This window comes from Scylla paramamosain, chromosome 23, assembly GCF_035594125.1.
Source record: "Scylla paramamosain isolate STU-SP2022 chromosome 23, ASM3559412v1, whole genome shotgun sequence".
NCBI lineage: Eukaryota > Metazoa > Arthropoda > Malacostraca > Decapoda > Portunidae > Scylla > Scylla paramamosain.
In genome coordinates, this window is record NC_087173.1 from 5815486 (window position 1) to 5834706 (window position 19221).

The 19221-nt window shown below is 38.6% G+C and overlaps 2 protein-coding genes across 6 annotated transcripts in view; both read left to right on the forward strand.

The window, feature by feature from the left end:
* Positions 1-4846, forward strand: part of LOC135112058 (organic cation transporter protein-like) — a 16912-nt gene extending 12066 nt beyond the window's left edge. Inside the window, exons 7-13 of the mRNA XM_064025943.1 lie at positions 1-95; positions 1162-1309; positions 1830-1927; positions 2293-2552; positions 2940-3124; positions 3469-3617; positions 4152-4846. The exon at positions 1-95 is cut by the window's left edge and continues 74 nt beyond it. Coding sequence (XP_063882013.1) covers positions 1-95; positions 1162-1309; positions 1830-1927; positions 2293-2552; positions 2940-3124; positions 3469-3617; positions 4152-4206 — 990 coding nt within the window. The 3' untranslated portion in view covers positions 4207-4846. The remainder of the gene's footprint in view (positions 96-1161; positions 1310-1829; positions 1928-2292; positions 2553-2939; positions 3125-3468; positions 3618-4151) is intronic.
* Positions 4847-6976: 2130 nt separating this feature from the next.
* Positions 6977-16022, forward strand: LOC135112057 (lysosomal Pro-X carboxypeptidase-like). 5 transcript variants are annotated; one of them, XM_064025941.1, is made up of 10 exons: positions 6977-7171; positions 8832-8972; positions 9803-9904; positions 10611-10792; positions 11768-11925; positions 12162-12334; positions 12720-12884; positions 13482-13669; positions 14052-14254; positions 15046-16022. In XM_064025941.1, the coding sequence occupies exons 1-10, from the start codon at positions 7073-7075 to the stop codon at positions 15048-15050; spliced, it is 1416 nt and encodes a 471-aa protein (XP_063882011.1). In that variant the 5' UTR covers positions 6977-7072; the 3' UTR covers positions 15051-16022. The 5 variants fall into 5 exon arrangements, with proteins under 5 accessions (XP_063882011.1, XP_063882010.1, XP_063882012.1 ...); XM_064025939.1 differs by lacking the exon at positions 6977-7171 and adding an exon at positions 8238-8606; XM_064025940.1 differs by having other exon boundaries at positions 6978-7171; positions 14052-16022.
* The last annotated feature ends 3199 nt before the right edge of the window (positions 16023-19221 follow it).

Sequence of the window (19221 nt, forward strand, 5' to 3'; positions counted from 1 at the left end):
ATGTTGTGGGGCGGCGCTGGCTATCTCATCAGAGACTGGTATTGGCTACAGCTCTTCGTCTCCCTTCCCACGCTCATCGTCATCCCTGTGCTGTTGTGAGTAGGGGCGTGTGGGGCACCTTGGACATACTAGGGCCACATTTAACCGTTTGATTTTCCAGGATTAGTTTTTCTTTCTGCCAGGTAATGTCTTCATGTAAGAACCCTTTTATCAACATTCACTCACTCACCAATAATATTCCAGCCTTTTCTGACGGGACGTGTTGCAAGGCTTTTCTTCAAAATTTTAATCCTAAAGTATTTATTGATTTATTTATTTTATTTATTTATTTGTTCACTTGTTTTTATTATTATTATTTTATTTATTCATTTATTTATTTTTAGGTCAGTACCTACATGTTAGTTTTGTTTGTCCTCCTCTCCTTGTTTTGATTGTCAGTAAATCCTCTGAAGAATTTTTTTTTAAGTTGAAGATTCTGCAATTTAACATGGGAAAGGTACATTTTAAAAGCCCCCTTAACCATAAGTAAATCTCTCCCGTAAGTGTTTTCAAAGGCTGGAAAAGATGACGTTTTTTCCTACTGGCAATGTAGAATCCTTGTTAAACTATCACTAGAATCAAGAAAACACTCTTGAAACCCCCTGTAACATTCACCATAGCCTGCTTAAAGTAGCTGAGATAAGACGACGATACTTTTAAGAATGTGAATGTAAGTGTTTTCTTCTTCTTGATCATTATACGTATGTGTTCCGCCTCTTCCTTCCCATCCTCACTTCTTTCCCTCTTGCCATTTATCTTCATCTTCCTTAACTTGCCATAAGCTATCTTCACCAAGCTCATGTCACTACCATGATTTCTCTTTTCTGTTTTCCCTCGAACCTTAAACTACATGTATAAGCTTTCTTTCTATCTCTTTCCCCACGGCACACACACACACACACACACACACAGCTGTCCTATATCCTCACCCGTCTCACTTACAAGTATTTCTATTATTTTTCCACCATTTCACCCTCCGCAATTCATTCATCCAGTTCCCCCTACCTTTGTCCTCGTCCTCCTTTTCCTCCTCTCCCTTACCCTCTCCTCCTCCACTAACATCACCTTCTCTAGCATCCCTCACCTGCCCTCTTCACCTGAGTTTACTTATGCGTCTTTCAGCTTGATTGACGAGTCTCCTAGGTGGCTTATCGTAACGGGAAGACACGATAAGGCTCTGAAGGTGCTGCGTCGCGCCTCGAGGCTCAACAAAACCACGCTGCCTTCCGATAGTCAACTTTTGTCTATGTTCAAGGAGATCGAACATGAGGTAAGGACTCTTTTCTTCTTCTTCTTCTTCTTCTTCTTCTTCTTCTTCTTCTTCTTCTTCTTCTTCTCTTGATCTTATTATTATTATCATTTTCATCTCTTTCTTTTTATTTTCTTCCCTTTCTTCTTGTTCTTGTTCTTGTTCTTCTTTTTCTTCTTCTTCTTCTTCTTCTTTCTTCTTCTTTTTTTTCTTCTGCTTTTCCTCTTCTTACTGCTATTGCTGATGATGGCAGTTAATGATGACTGAAAGAGAGAGAGAGAGAGAGAGAGAGAGAGAGAGAGAGAGAGAGAGAGAGAGAGAGAGAGAGAGAGAGAGAGAGAGAGAGAGAGAGAGAGAGAGAGAGAGAGAATCAGTAAACCCTTATTACATAAAAGATTATGAAACAAGAAGAGCAAGAAGACGGAACAAAATGATGATGATGATGATGATGATGAAGATGATGATGATGATGATGATGATGATGATGATGATGGTAACTATACGAAGTCTGCGGAATTCCTGACGTCACTTCCTTTGACAGAACGAGCAGCCAATCGTTAAGACAGACAGCATCACTAGTCTAGGAGTGATCGGGGGTGGGGATGGACGTTGCGCCCTCTCCTGGCCCAAGCTACTGAGGTAATGTACCCTTCCCTGCCATGCCATGTACCATAAGATAAGATTACGAAGAATAAGCAACACAAGCACGCTATTCGGACAGCAAACTATCCTTCGAAAAAAAAAAAAAAAAATCAATCTTAACCTTAAAATCTGGGTGGCTCCTATAAACACATTAAGCTAGTCCATTTCAACTCGATATCATACGAAATTAGACCGAGAAATTTGATAGACACAACACACATCTCACTGATTTCAAGAAGACACCCGCCGGACTCAAAGGGCTAACCATGCCACAAGAAACACAACGTCAGACACCTAAGAGACACGCATGAAAGCAACACTTGCCTACCCAGCACCTCATCACCTTTCCGTCCTCTCTTCAGCACCAACAAGATGAGAATCGTGATCCTAGCGCTGACTGTCAACCTCTTCATCTCGTCCCTGGTCTACTGCGGCCTGAGTCTGAGCGGCGCCACCTACAGCACCGACCCCTTCCTGTACATGGTACTGAGTGGCCTGATGGAGACGCCCGGCTACTCCCTTACGGCGCCCATCATCAAGAAGTGGGGCAGGAAGGTCCCCACCATGATTGGGTTCTTTATTTGTGGAGTTGTCATCCTGTCCCTCGCCTTCATTCCTTCAGGTAGTGTTGTTGGTTTCATGTTGCGTTTTTCCTTCAAATTCCTTTTTGAAATTGCACTTTTTATACTTTTTTTTTTATTGCTTATTGGTAATTTGAAAGTGTATTTGCACCTGTTTTTTTTTTTTTTTTTTTTACTGAAATATCATATATTTACAAGTAACGTGAAAGTAAACAGTATATTTCTTTAGATTTTTCTTACTTTATTGAACTTTATTTATACAAGTGCACACACACACACACACACAAAATGACAACCTCACAAAAAAAGAATGACAAGTACATCATTACACAGTACATACACACTAGTCTCTGTACGAACTGTTCTACAACTAGGTAAACAAATACAACTATCATCCCTAATAACAACTTTTTTCCCTTTTTTTCCAGAGATCTCCTGGTTAGTGATGACCTTCGCATTGTTGGGCAAGCTCACCATCAGCGGCTCCTTCATGATCCTCTTCGTCTACGAGGCTGAGCTGCTGCCGACCGAGGTGCGGCTTATGGGTCTTGCAGTAACCATCATCGCAGCTAACTTGGCCGGGAGCTTTTCCGCCTACATCGCTGACTACTTGGTAACTCTCTCTCTCTCTCTCTCTCTCTCTCTCTCTCTCTCTCTCTCTCTCTCTCTCTCTGGATAATATTTTGAAACATTTCCGTTCCACGCATCCACTACTTTCAAAATGCTCTAATTATTATGTTTTTTTTTTTTTAGGATTTTTTTTTTTTTTATGTTTCTAGTGACAGATTAACAAGATTTCTATATTATTAACAGCAGAAACACACTTGTGAATCCGATTAAACTTCTCTGTGGCCTAAAAATAGTCGTGGTGAGAGAGCAAAGCGTTTCAGCATGCTGGCCCAATACAGTCTCATATTTTCTATTATGTCACTCACAAACTTCACTTTCGCGCTGCAGAGTCCGTTGGTGCCGTGGCTTCCCTCCGTCATCTTCGGTGTGTCCTCCTTCGTGGCCTGCTTGATGCTGATCCCACTGCCGGAGACGCTGGGAATGCCCCTGCCAGACACTATAGAGGATCTGACGAGGCTGTGGAGGAGCAAGGGAAAGTAAGAACTGCTGCTTCTCCTTAATTTGCTTGTTGAGTATACTATAGCTGATCTGCGAAGAAAACTGAGGATGAGCATGGGAGAGGATGGGGAACTAAAGTGTTTTATTTAATTTACAAGTTCAGTTAAATAATTTATGAGGGGAAAATGGTGTTTAATGGAAGGCATTTTATACTGAAAACAAGAGTAAATGTTAAGAATTTTAAAAGATCAGATTGCCACGTAAGTCTTTAAATTTCTCTCATAATCTAAATAAGGGTTATAATTTTCTACACAACAAGGTGGTTTAGGGAATGGATTGTCTGGTAATACTTCTCTAAGACTCAAGTTGTTATGTACCTACGTATGCCCAGTGCCTCAAAGTTTAATCCCATCATTCATCTCAAAATAATCCCTCAGTTGGAGGCTTTGCGCTACAGTGCTGGCGATGAAAAGGTTGCGTGTTTGATTCTCACAACTCACAAAAATTTTCAGGTGGGAGAGATAATGTTATGTGACTAATCTTGCACTCTAACAACTCATCACTACCCGCAGGAAACTCAGCTACACAGGAGACGACGACAGTCAGACGGAGAAGCTGACGACGTAGTAGCGGCGGGGCGTCCGTGCCTTGTGTGAGGAGGAAGCGGAGAAGGAACATAGTCTCCCTTTACTTATTGTATGGATTCCTTTTCCTTTCAAAGCCCAGGAGATGAATCTTGCCCATTGTGTCAGGTCAGATGGTGGAGAGAACAATGAATGAGGGAGTGTGTGTTTATTAGGGTACTCCTATTTACTTATATTTTCCTTTTTTTTTTTACTTACATTCAAATCAGTATCGCAATTTGGCATTAGATGCTAAATAAGTTGTTGTTTTGCATTATCATTATTCTTTTCAATGTCATATTTCCGGTGTGTCTGCAATCCGGTGGATCTTTTCATTTCAACTTGGTGGATTTCAGCAACCACGCAAAAACAAAACAACATCAGAACTCTTCACCTTACTCAGAAGATTCAGTGGCTTAGGTTGTTAGTATTAAAACTATGCGTGCCTTCACTATCCAACATTTCCATTTGATACTCACTATTTCGTCACGTGACCGCGTTGTTGCGGCGCAAAAATACCATTCAGTCAATCACTCACTCATCTTCAGTATCTATTGTTCATGTTTACTGTAAAAAAATAAAAAAAGTATTAATGAACCACTACGAGAGGGGAAAAGGTACAAAAATATATATAAGCAAAGGACCACCAGAGTTTTTCACATAGTGTTGAGTTATGAGCAGATTCGTGTTCATAAGCTTCACCCTGCTAGTGAGATCTCAGGTTCAGAGTTCATGTGGTCTGATCCAGGGAAGCTAAAGAGTCTCTTGCTTCCTTGGTCCGATCTGTGGGTTAGACAGACTTTCACACACCACAAGTCCCATCCTCTTGTTCAAGGAGAGTAACTTCAGTGTCATCAACGAAGAACCCTTAGTGCCGTGGAGAGACAACTGGGACACCGCAATGGCTGGAGACACTAGACAGTACCATCCAAGGAACCAGAGTCTCTTGTTTCAGCTTCATGGGTACCAGCTGAATTGTCGAACCGTGTGTGTATGTGTGTGTGTGTATGTGTGTGTGTGTGTGAATATTATAGTTTTACTTATTCAGTTTTGTACAATGGAGCTGGAGAAGTAGCTGCTGGGAGAAAGGAGTTAATGGAGGATGAGAGAAGGAACACAAAGGAATACCAAACTACAGCAGCTGTGTTGGTCTTTACGTGGGTGTTTGTGAGGATTACGTTATCTAACATACATTGAAGGAAATATATTAACATAGCCGAGGACTTCGTCAGGAAAAGAAGTACCTTGCATTATTAGTGCATGGTACTGTTGTAGGAATGAGTCATGAAAGGTCAGTCGATCACCTTGACCCATAGAATCTCAAGGACGAAGATTCGACCTTGTATGAATCGAACAACAAACACTCATGCCATTGATACATTATTTTGAAAGAAAGCCTCATAAATACAGACCAATATTGGGGGAGGGGGTTAGGTAGGATTATGATGTTACGATCAGAAATAGGGATATATATATGGTCGGTGGGCAATGTCTAGATTAGGATTAGGGTGGTAATGATTGGCTGTCCTAATTATGGAAGAAAATATTTTCAAATATCAACACAAAGAAAGGTGGTTAGTTTTTTTTTTTTTTTTTTTTGTCAAATTTAGTGGGTTACTAAATATAGACGAGGGATGAATTAAGATAAAAAAAAATTGACTATATCAGATTTTGAGCCTTGATTTATTTTTGTTATAGCTAATATATGTAACATTCCCTGAAATTAAGACTAGACACAAAAATCAACTTGATTCATCACTCTATGTTGAATACTAATTTCAATATATTTACATATTTCTAAAATTCTCTCTCTCTCTCTCTCTCTCTCTCTCTCTCTCTCTCTCTCTCTCTCTCTGAGGGATTCAGAATAAACAGGAATGCTGTTTACATAACACGGATCTTTATTCTGAAGCGTTTCGATGTTTTGTCTTGACTTCTTGAACAGGCTCTGCTAGAAGTAAGTTTTTGGAAGGACTAGTGAGGGTGTAACCAACATTTAATAATAATAATAATAATTAAAAAAAAACCATGAAAACTCGACCAGTGATTTTTCGTGGCGTTTGATAATAGTTCTGATGAGAGAAGAAAGTGTTTTGAGTACGTTAATTTTTTTTCCTCGGAAGGTCTCTGAGTAGGTTGCCCTCGGATTTTATAAAGGTTCCTAAACGTCTATTTTCAAGTGCTGCAGAAATAAAGACATGTTCCAATGAGTATTTTTTCCTCTTGATGGTTCAGAATCCTTGTTAAGCTATTGTTAGATTCATGAAAATCTCCTTGAACACCCAAGTAACTTCCTCCACGGCCTGTTAAAAGCTGCCTTGATGAGTCGCCGACGTTTCAGAATACAAACCAACAAATGATGGAGTGATTTAAGAATTTTTTTTTTGCGTGGCGCCGCAACTATAATACGTTCTGTTGTCATATGAATACAAACCAATGCACAGGGGTGTTGTGCGGAGGTTTGTGCGAGGGTAAGGTGGGACTAGATGTTACGATTGGAGCAGGTATGTGGATTAGGTCAATGGGTAACATTTAGATTAGGATTAGGGAGGTCGTGATTGGTTATCCTATTTGTACATAAATGTCTCAAGTGGGGTAATTATATGAAGTAGGAGATTATTTCACTTCAAGATGCTTTAGGGAAAGACTAAACATATTTATATGCCAATATGTATAATAGATGAGGTATTTGAATTTGCTGCCACCTGTGGTTAGTCTAGCCATCCAACGTTTATAAGCAAATCCGGATTCAAGAACAGGAGGGTGACCGAAGTCGACGCTGGGCCAAACACCGGGCGGTAACAGTGAAGTTGTCAACAGCGAGACAAGAGTGAGTCAGGCAAGTCACGGGACACTCAGAGGACAGCAGCATGGCAGGGAAGGTGTTGCCTAGGGCTGTCTGGTGCCTGCTGCTGGTGCTGGTGTCCTGCCACGCCTACAAGTACAAGACTTACTTCATGACGCAGAGAGTAAGGCTACGGGTAGCACTGAGGCGAGGGGCGGGCCGGTGCAGGGTCTTGACCAGGCAGTTCAGGTGACTTGGCAGGTGGGCAGCAGGCACTACCATTAAATATCACGTGATCTTTTGGGTAATTTGAAGTATTCTTCATGTGTATGTAAGTCCTTCGTTAGGAGATACCGTCCTACCCCTGATAAACTCGGAAAATGGGACGTAAAACCTAAAAATAAAAACTTTGGCAGAATGGTGTTGCTCTAATACCTAATAAACGCTATTAAACAACACGCTTTCATGGAAGTGGCAATAATGACTAGGGATTATAATTTTAAGTCAATTTTTACTATATTTTTCTTACTGTAAAGTATCATCACCCTTATTTGTTTTTGGTAACGTTTCCAAAGGTCGTTGCACCCTCCCTTGGGAAGACCTGGGGTTGGCGCAGTATGGCGTTTCTGGTTGTGTGAGGTTACTTCAGTAAGCTTGTGAAGGGTCTAGGAAGTTGCAGTCTCCCCATCAGGACAGGTTACTAACATAAGTGATAACACAGCAAAGGGCTCTGTGCCTCAGGAACCCCATGAGTAAGTGATAGCCTATATTGAGTGGGATTACTTATAAATGTACCAGAGAAGGATTACACCATTGTGAATATAGCTGATCTTTTCTCCATTGTTTTTGGCTTGCTATGTTGAACTGTAGTTTGAAAGCCTAATAGTAATTTATGTTTGAATGAATATCATTATTATTATTTTAGTTAACTGTATCCTGATACTCCATTCAAACATTATTGTGTTGGAGTTCGTGAGTTTTGCAGGCATTAAAATAAATTTTTACTCTGTTATTTTTGGGTCAGTATATACTGTAAGGTTGATAAATATTTGAATTTTAGAAGTTAATGGAAACTTATACAAGTATATGAGTAGTTATTGTTGTGGCACCCTCTACTTACACTGCAACTCATAGCTGACCAGCCACTAGTAACACTTACCAGGCAGGCAGCAACTCGCACAAAAAATAAGTCAGGACAGCACTCATTCCATCACCAGGCATCATGATGCAGATGGAAACAACTCTTAGCAATCAGTGTAGTAGTGGAGTGCAAGATAAGAAGCACATGCAGTTGTCTATATGCACAGCAAAGGCACATATTTCCTCACTAGAGAACAGGGCACAATTATCTCATGTCTCACAGGACACTACAGGCACCAAAACTCACACCAGGCAGAGCACTGAATCTTATGTGTGGCACACACTTTTGCTGGCCAGAGTCACTCGAGTGTCTACACACACGCAGAGCACAGAGTCACTCAGGCTACAGAACACACAAGGACAGATGTGGCCACCACAAGTCTCAGCACAGCTGCCCAGAAGGACAACAACCCAGTGCCCCAATACACATGAGACAAACAAGGGAGCAGAAGCACAAGACACACCCTTCCTTAACTCATGTAATTTATTTGTTATTGAAGCCACCAAAGGAGTTACAAAATCCTCCAGAATGCATCACATTTTTTTTAGTTAATTATTCACATTATTTTTACTCTGTATCAATGATGTGAAAAACTTTCTTCCCACCTGATGTCATTGTGCAAGGCTCCTCCTTTCCCTGATGTCATTACATGCTGTTAAGTTTTACATATTTTTTTCCACATTGACACTCACCACTCTTACAGGTGGACCATTTCAGCTTTGCCAACGACGACACCTTCCTGCAGCGTTTCCTGATCAGTGATGAACATTGGGACAAAAATGGCGGACCTATTTTCTTTTATGCTGGGAATGAAGGAGACATTACTTTATTTGCTGAGAACACGGTGAGTGATTCACTGGGAAAATAATTGATGTCCTACTCCTTATGTCAAATAATATATATATTTTTTTTTTGTGAATCTTAGGCTTATTGTGTTTTTTTATTATTATCTATGTGATTTATTATCCCAGTAAAGTAATGGTTATCCCTTAACTTGTATCTTAAATGATACTGCCACTCTGTGATACACTTGCAGTTTTAAGCTTTGTTGTGGTTCCCAAAATATGATACACTGCATCCCTTTGATTGAAGTCAAAATGAGTAAAGCACTAGGATCATTATATCAAGGTATTCAGTACATTGTAATTGCAGTGTCAGATGATAGGATGAGCACTGCTGAAGATAAATATGCTGCAACTTGGATATTTTTCTGGAAAAGCATTAGGAAATATATTTGTTTCAACCTAGAAATATATATTTAAATATAGAATCACAAGATAGCTTAATTTTTTGTGTATATTTAATACAGCAGACCTTCTTTTGTTTCATAGACCACTTAAAGTTCTCTCTCTCTCTCTCTCTCTCTCTCTCTCTCTCTCTCTCTCTCTCTCTCTCTCTCTCTCTCTCTCTCTCTCTCTCTCTCTCTCTCTCTCTCTCTCTCTCTCTCTCTCTCTCTCTCTCTCTCTCTCTCTCTCTCTCATGTTATGGATTTTTTAGCTTCTTCCCTCTCATATTGACCAAGGTTTCATCTGCAGTTCTTAACATATCTTCTTTTATTCTTATTGCTAATCTTAAGTCAACAAATAACTTCCTGCATTTTTTTTTTTTATTATTATTTATTTATTTATTTTATTTTTTATTTATTTATTTATTTATTTATTTTTTTTTTTTCAGGGTTTCATGTGGGACATTGCACCAGAATTTAAAGCAATGGTAGTGTTTGGTGAACACAGATATTATGGTATCTCAGAACCTTATGGAAACAGATCACTCACGGTAAGTTTCTGTAGGTGGAATTGGCTCAATTTCAGAAGGGGACCACTAGTATAGTCACCTTATTGGTGTAATAGTACTGTCATATCATTTTTTTACTTTCATACATCAATTTTAATGGTCTATTTCCTCATCATTACCTTAATTATGTAGTGAGATATTTTGAAAGAAAATTGCAGCCCTAAATTCTCAATTTTATCATTATCAGATTAAATGAATAGTGTATTTTGCTTTTAAATAAAGTAAGTTACTGCCAACTTACATATGACTAATGTACAGGTGAACCACAGTGTATGAATGAATCGTTTCCTTTATAAAAAGTATATATATATATATATATATATATATATATATATATATATATATATATATATATATATATATATATATATATATATATATATATATATATATATATATATATATAAGTCAAGATTAGTTTAATTTGTTTCCAATTCATCCTTTGTATTTAGTTCTGAGCAGTGTTTTTCTTAAGATTTTTATGAGATGATATGCATTCTGCATTTGTAAATTGGATTAGGACAAAATCATCTTATACATACTATCCAACTCCAGAACAGTTGACATTTTCCTATACATGTTTACATAAAAGAAAATACCTATATCTTCAGGATGATTTTTAGTTCCCCAATCAGTAAACAAAAGGTGTTTAGGACACAGTGTTACTTTGATTTGTACCACATTTCAGGTACCAAAATACTCGGGCTACTTGACCTCAGAGCAGGCGCTGGAAGACTATGTGGCCTTGATTTCCTATTTGAGGTTTGTCATTGAGGGAGCCCAGACCAGTCCTGTGATTGTGTTTGGAGGATCCTATGGAGGGATGCTGGCTGCTTGGTTCCGTATCAAGTATCCTCACATTGTGCAGGGGTGAGCGTGTTGTTACTGTTTAATGTTCTATGTTGATTCTTTTTAGTTGTGTTATAATCTTCATTACTCAGATCACAAAATTTCTAAAGCTTTAAATTTTTATTAACGTATTTTTTTGTTTTTATTTGTATTTGTTTTAATCTTTAGTATCAGAGTAATTAATCATATTAGTTGAACATCAGAGTGATAAATAATGAAATTAGTAACCAAGTTGAGTCTGCAAGTCACTTGGAATTTATGTTAATATGTACAACTGATTTGTGGTAATGGTCAAATAGGGTGAAGCAATATGAGTGTGTGAAATAGTGGTAGCAATAGGATAGGTCTTGAGTAAATACAGATGTATGTAAGCTAGGAATAGATAGAGGCTGTTCTGCAGTGGGGTACTCTCTTTGAGGATGCTCTTGAAGAGGGTGAGGGAGCAGGGATGGGTGGAGTAAATAGGTCAGATTGTAATATTTAAGTGTTGGCAATACAGGTGACTTTCACTACATATGATATATAGGAACTTGCAGATGTTATACAAACAGAAATCATGTAAAAAATATAAAAACTAATTGGACAAGGGAGTAAGGTGATTTGACCTATTAAATTGGTCTATTTTGTTTTAAATTTATTTATATATATGGTAAGTAAATAATAACAATCCCAACAATTTATCCTTGTTTATCCATGTTAACTTAATATATAAAAGCTAAAATAATAGAAATGCAGAAAAAAAACTGGACACAATTCCCTTACAATTTACATGTGTACAGCTTGAATGAATGGTTGGGTTTGATTATGCTATAATGAAAACTACATGCAAAATTAATTGAAATTAATATATTTTAAGTTGTGTTAAATAGAATTCATCCAAAAAATGTGTAAATCAGAGTCACTTGTATACATTTTAGTAGTTAAGACAATGCTATACACATGCATTCCACAAGGATAAAGGAGTTTTCTTAAAGTTTTCCATGTTGTTTTCCCCAGTGCCATTGCAGCATCAGCTCCTGTGCGGCAGTTCACAGACTTTACTCCTTGTGATAAATTTGGACAAAAAGTGACGGAAGATTTTGCCAATGCATCAGTTTCTTGTGCTGAAGTAATTCGAAAGTCATGGGGAGTAATTAATACTGTTACTGCCAATGGTGAGTTGTTGTAGGTAATATCCACAACAGTCATAGGTGTGTGTGACTGCTTTTTTAATTTCCACAACAGTTATAGGTGTGTGTGACTGCTTTTTTAATTATGTTGATATCAATGAAAATTTTCAAATTAAGTTACTGAGTTAGAATTTCAGGATTTGAACAGTACATGAAAGTTACCAAGTTGAACATTAGTGACTGAGAGAGATTCAGAGTGAGTCATGAACTATTTTTTACAGATGAAGGATTGGCTTGGCTCTCAAAGACATGGAAGCTGTGCAAGCCACTCAAAAGCAAAGCTGATGTGAAGACCCTAAAGGATTACCTCATGGATGTGTGGACCAACCTGGCCATGGTGGATTACCCTTACCCAGCAAACTTCCTTGCACCTCTGCCTGCGTATCCAGTTAAGGTACTACTTCACAATGCTTTTCAGTTCCCATCTCAGTGAAAAAGACATTGCACAGAAATAACATCAAGGAAATTCTTGTAGACATCTGAAAGTTTTGTGCAGGTTTACTTGGATGCAGGTAAATGAAAGTATCTCATTAAGTACAAATGTAGCGTAATATTTCAACATCTGTACATAAGGTTTATTCACTGTTTAGTATTGTCTTGGTCAAAAATCAGTTTACCTACCACATCCACTTTCACTGTGTTTAGCATTTTCTTCCATTGTTAGGTCCTCTGATTTTATAAGGAGTTTGTCACCAGGTCAGAAGACTTGAGAGTGAGAGAAAATGGAAACACAGTGGAAGTGAGTGCATCAGGTTAACAGACCTCTGACACTCCAACAGGTGGTGTGTAGTCATCTCACAGATTCAAGCCTTGATGGTAAGGACCTGCTGGAGGAACTTTTTGCTGGCCTCACAGTTTACTTCAACTACACTGGAGAAAGCAAGTGTCTAGACGCCGACCAGCAGGCTGATGCCCGTCTTGATGACCAAGGATGGGACTTCCAGGTGAATTGTTATTGTCACTTTGTCTTAAATTTGTGTCAAGAACAGTATTTTAGGAATTCCTTAGTGCTCTGCAGATACCTAATTGATATTTTTTAAGAGTAGCATGAAACATTACATAAAATTACTGAGAAATGAGACCATCAACTGTTCATTGATATATTCAAGATGTACTCATTCCCTCTTCACCTCATCAGTTTTATGATAAAAGGAATTCTAACTGATAGACTTTAAATAGCCAGTGAATATTGTTAGCATGAAAAGTTATGTGAAATTCTTGAGAAATGAGACTAGCAACTACTATGCCAACATCACTATGCCATGCCATCATTATGTCAACATTCACAAAATCTTTTATGTGAAATACTCTACACTTTTCATTGTTTCTGCAGTACACTCCTGTCTCTCTTCACCACTTCCTTATTCAGTCAAGCCAAAGTGTAAGTGTAAAAAAGCATGTTTCTAATATCTTTCTTCCCCTTGTTAATGTGCTGTGTTGTAAGTAGTAGGTATATTCCTCCATCACATTGCCGTCCCACACCATTATCCTGACACCATCCTTCCTTCCGTTGTTGCTGTGTGGTGATGTGGTGGTGCCAGTCCTGCACAGAGATGGTGATGCCGTTCTGCTATGATGGTGTTAAGGACTTCTTTGAGCCAGCCCCATGGGACTTCCAGGATTACTCTGCCAATTGTCAAAAGACCTGGGGAGTGATTCCTCGCACCTACATGGTCCCTCTCATGTATGGCGGCTGGTCCTTTAAGGCTGCTAGCAACATTGTGTTCAGGTGTGGCGGGAATGTTTGTCTCAGTTTGGATCTGTGTTTATAAACTTGGGTGACAGTTCTTTTTTAATTTTTACTTGTTTATATTTATTTCTTTTTCAAGGGAAGTATGTGAATGCCATATATTTTTTTATTAGTTCAATTGCTTTGTTAACTTAAATTATGTGAATGATGTTTATTTTTTGTTACTTTTAGATAATTTATTTGTTTAATCATTTTGTTTACTTAACCTCTTATTTTAAGCAAATTAAGACCTTGTTATCTTCATTATAATTTTATTTAATGTCTTCATTTTCCCCAACTGTTTGTGGTCATGGGTGAATAGATTTAACAGTTAATTTTTTCTCTTAACCAAGTACAGCATTGATACATTTTATCTTGACAGCAATGGGTTGTTGGATCCATGGTCGACTGGCGGCGTGCTGTGGAATGTGAGTCAGAGTGTTGTGGCAGTCATCATCCCGGAAGGCGCTCACCACCTGGACCTGCGCAGTGCCAATCCAGCCGACCCACCCTCAGTGGTGGAGGCTCGCTGCCTGGAGAAGGCACACATCACCAAGTGGATTCAGGAGTTCAAGCAATTAAAAGGTGCTGATTAGGTTGTGTTTTGTATAAACCTCATTATTGCATCATACAGGTGAATCCTTCTTAACTGAAACATAAATATTCACAGAATTTGTAGAACTAAATTACTAAATTTTTGTGTCCAGACTCAGTATTCGAAGAAAATATAGTAAATCGAAAATAAAATAACTTTTCAGTTGTATGCATTTCTCTGTCCAGGATTCTCAAATCAAGTCTTGTCCTCCTTATGGATATAGATTCCTTTTTGTTGGTATATAAGGAAATTGAATTCATTTATTCAAACCTTCTAATAATCCAAACTAGTCTCCTTATGGCATTCAGTTAAAAAGGATTCTTTGGTGTCTTGGTGTACAGATGATGATCAGGTGTTCATCTGCCTTGTGATGTAATACTAGTACACAGCTCTGCACTGAGTTTCAAGATGTGTAACCATGTCCAATTTACCTTGTGATACTGCATCATGTTTCTGACCAGTTAACCTGTTTCATGTTACCAGGTCAGGTTTTCTTCATGTATTTTGTTCAATATATCATGTGACTTTGGCTTTACTTTTTTTAGTGTTATGATGTTAACCATGACATCCTCTAGAGAAAATACTTCTGTATATTCAGTGTTTCCTATCATAAGAGGTCCAGGAGTATGTGAATTATGGTGGATCAATAATGCATCTATTTACTTGAAGTACTGTGTGCAAGATTTCACAGGTTGTGTTATTAATGGTTATCATGAACAGCAGGTATTATGGCTGTGCATAAATATAGGTAATATAAAAGCATATGTGTTGCATTTTCCAGAGTGAGATAGTTTAGCAGAAGGTTAGATGCCCACTTAGCTGTGGATGAAGCTGTCAGTTGTATGTACTTGCCTCGGAAGGAACACAGGTATGTTTAGTAGTTTGATGAGTAGTGAGGGGCAAGGTGAAGGTAGATTGTGGGAGTAGTGGTATGTACATTATCTCTTTGTAGCCAGTGTGATGCCATGGTTCTCTTCAGTTTATGCTTTTATTGATTTATTTATTTTTTTAAACGTGCAGTGTAACCTATCTTATTACATGCAATTTTTGTGCATCTGATGACCTGTATCCTGTTACCCTTGAAATTCATCTGAAGGGAGTGAAAAGAGCAGGAAACTTTCAAGCTGCCCCACATACACATCCTTGTTGATTTTGAGTGGTTATTGAATAGTTTTATTGTGACCACCTAATTTATGATTTTTTTTGGTGCAATTCTTTATTCTCTCAGTCTGAAGAATAAGAAAATAACATGAGGGAACACTAGTATGTTTAAGAAAATATGATGGAGAAATAAGGGAGCAAAAATACTGTAGCAGGAGAAATAAGAAAGCAAACAATGATTGGGAAGTGCAAGCAAAGTAAGGTTGGAGGAAGATTACTGAAATTGTCTAGTGACAATACTTAACACAGCTATAGAAAGAAATAGGGCACTAGTGGTACCTTCAAGAAAATCTATCTCATACTTTATAAAACTTGCTCAGCATTTTAATAGTATATAATATTAAAAGTTAGCAATAGAATATGCAGTTTTCATATAGAGTAATGTGATAAAGGATGAAAATGGGAGTGCTATAGAGACAACATACATGTACATATCTCTCATATCAATATCATTGAGTATTTGTCTGAAGTCTTAGGGAAGTCAGTGTGATGTCAGTCATGCATGCCAAAGCTTCTAATACTGGAATACTCATGAAAATTGTATCCTTCACTTTATGAATTCCATTCTCATTTTATGCAATAAATTTTATTTCCTTACATCTACTTTGAAACCAACAAAGTCCCTTGCTGCCAGTAGAAATATAGTGAAAGGGATGGAACTTTGCCTTCAGATGTGTAAGACTATATTTATGTAATATACACACACCAGAAAACTTAAACAATGACACTATTGTTGTCTGTGTACAGTTACTGTGGTGCACAATGCCCTGAGTATTGGTAGAGTTGGGACAAAAAAGTAATCCTGTAACCCATTCTGAAGTGATGGACTAGCCCGTCCTTACCTTCACTTGGTTTGCACTGCTAACAGATTTTAGAGATTGTGTGACACCCATAGGGAGGCTACTGTAGAAAATCTGTGCAGCGATTTTAGACTCTGAATTGTTGCAATCTCAAGTTTTCTTTTCCTCAAGATAAGTTATACTAGGAATCAGCCATTTGTTGCCTCAGGTGGTAGGATTTTAAAACTGATAAAGTATCAAAAGAACATAAGAGATGAAAACCAGTTAGGACTGTATGCTTCAGTGCAGATGGATCAGAATTTGTGTAATGGGGAAGAGTGATTTAAAATTCTGAGTGAAATCCATCTGAGTAAAGGGAAATGAAGATAGTACATGGGAAAGTATGGTTGGTTAGGCAGTGTGAATGGAGAGGAAGTTAGCATACAAAAGTAACCCTCAAAATAGTGACATTTTCTGAAACAAATTACCTTTACAATTAAAATTCAACATATCTCCCCACCAGTACTTAGTGATAGACAAATCTTAATCTTAAATGAATAAGAAAGACTCAGGCCACAACAGAAAGATACTTATTTTATAATAGAAGTATTGGTAAAAGCAGATGTTACAAGACATAAATATTAGGAAATATATGAGAGAGAGAGAGAGAGAGGTCCCTCCCCCCATAAAACTTGCATCCATTCCCCTTAAACCAATACTTGTTTCCCTTCAAACCCCCATCTTTCCTTACAACCCACACCACATCCCCCATACTCCCACACTCCTTTCTCTTAATCCACACTCTTTCACCTTTGAACTCATCCTCTTCTACTTTAAACCCACCCTCCTCCCCCTTTAAACCCCATTTTCTTCCCTTTAAAGCCCATTCCTTCCCCTTGAAACCCCCTTCCCTTTCCCTTTAAACACCCCTTCCCTTTTTTAACCATTTTCCTTTCCTTTTAAACACTTCCCCTTTACAAACCCCTTCCCTTTCCTTCCCCTGACCACTGGAGGCTTAGCAAGGGACGCGACAATAGCAGTAAGGGTGGGGAGGTGAGGATGTGAGGGGGGCAGGGAGCGGGGCTGTGTTGGGGAGGGTGCTGTTGGTCAGTAATGATGGATGGTGCACACGTCTGACAGGATGAGTGATATTGCGATGCTTGTTTGTGTGCGGGTGAATTAATCTTGCTCGGCATAATTAAGCATCTGAGGTGCGCACGTATGTCACCTGTATTTTTTTTTTTCTTTCGTTTGTTTTCGTGATTTTAAAATGTCTTCCCAGTGAATACTCCTCTTCTTCGTCTTCCTGGAACCGCACATTTGACTTTTTTTTTGGGGGGGGCTTTTTTCTTTCCTTTGTTTTCGCGATTTTAAAATGTACACTTTTCTTCTTCCTTAAACCACACATCTGCTTTTTGTTTTTGCCTTTCTTTCATCTGTTTTCGCGATTGTAAAATGTATACTGCTTCCTTGAACCACCCACCTGTCTTCTGTTTTTGCTTTTTCTTTCGTTTCTTTGTGATTTTATAATTTCCTCCCTCCCCTAATGTATACTCCTCTTTTTTGATCCGATCCACACACACTTTCAGGCACGAGTACTTATGGCAGTTCATAAGATGTTGGTAACGAGAGTAATGAGAATAGTGGACGACTCAAGGTCATAAGTAAGAGGACAATCAGGAAATGCTTCATCTCACCAGTGCCCTCATCAATCACCATTCAACGCGTGTTTACTCTCTCGTCTCCCCGCGTCACGTCCCTCTGAATCGTGACTCTCCTTGGTGATCAAAAGCAAGGATATGTTTGGGTGGAATCTGATGAATTTGTTGTGAGTGTTGCGACGGAAGTTTGGTGGAAAATTGTGATTGGTGTGATGTGTAATTTACGTACAAGTTGCATCTGATTCCGTGTGTGTGTGTGTGTGTGTGTGTGTGTGTGTGTGTGTGTTTACGACTGTAAGACACGTATATCGCTTCGGAAAAATACATATAAATGAGAACTGCATACACGCATCTCTCCCTACACCATCTTCTAGGACACTCAACACGTGTCTGTGCCTGTATCCTTGTGATGTAATGTGACTGACGGTGATAATGCGTGTGTGTGTGTGTGTGTGTGTGTGTGTGTGTGTGTACACCTTTTAATATAAAGAAATAAGCTACATTTTTAAAGCCATGTCTACTTATATACCTAGATTTTTCCAGTTCTTTCCCTTGTTGATAATATACAATTCTTGTATCTATCATTTCTTCGTCTATTGCAGATATCTATATTTCGATTAGAGAAAATGTACTTCTTTTCTGCATAAAAAATAAAATCTCTCTCCTTTCTCAACTTCTCATGGGGTTTTAAAGTATTCTAACCTTTCTTTGTTTCATTATGAGAGAGAGAGAGAGAGAGAGAGAGAGAGAGAGAGAGAGAGAGAGGGTGGGGGGTGCACAACTGGTGAAAATCATATGGTATACAACTGTGGGTCTGGGAATGACATGGTATACACGTGTGGGTCTGAGATGGAGCATGTGTGTCTGTGGAGCCTGGCGGGTATGGGAGAGTCCGGTCTGCTCCTGCCAACAGACACACGTGCTGCGATGTGCGTGGAGACGATTAAAGCAAAGATGCGGGGATGAGGCGGCGGTGAAACGAGAGAGAGAGAGAGAGAGAGAGAGAGAGAGAGAGAGAGAGAGAGAGAGAGAGAGAGAGAGAGAGAGAGAGAATTGATTGATTGACTTGAATGCACCAAAACAATGGGTCGAGAGAGAGAGAGAGAGAGAGAGAGAGAGAGAGAGAGAGAGAGAGAGAGAATTGATTGATTGACTTGAATCCACCAAAACAATGGGTCGTGAGAGAGAGAGAGAGAGAGAGAGAGAGAGAGAGAGAGAGAGAGAGAGAGAGAGAGAGAGAGAGAATGAACATTAGAAAGGTTTGCGAATAGAGAGAACACAACAAACAAACTAATGAAAAAGGGAAGAAAAAATGAGAAAAAATATTTATAGACTAGAACGTGAAGGATTAAGATA

Excerpts from the sequence above, each read along its gene's own strand:
- LOC135112057 (XM_064025938.1), top strand. The coding sequence starts at position 8,340 with ATGTCTCACAGGACACTACAGGCACCAAAACTCACACCAGGCAGAGCA. Across the intron at positions 8,607-8,831 it reads CACACCCTTCCTTAACTCAT|GTGGACCATTTCAGCTTTGC; the intron begins GTAATTTATTTG and ends CCACTCTTACAG. Across the intron at positions 10,793-11,767 it reads TATCCTCACATTGTGCAGGG|TGCCATTGCAGCATCAGCTC; the intron begins GTGAGCGTGTTG and ends TGTTTTCCCCAG.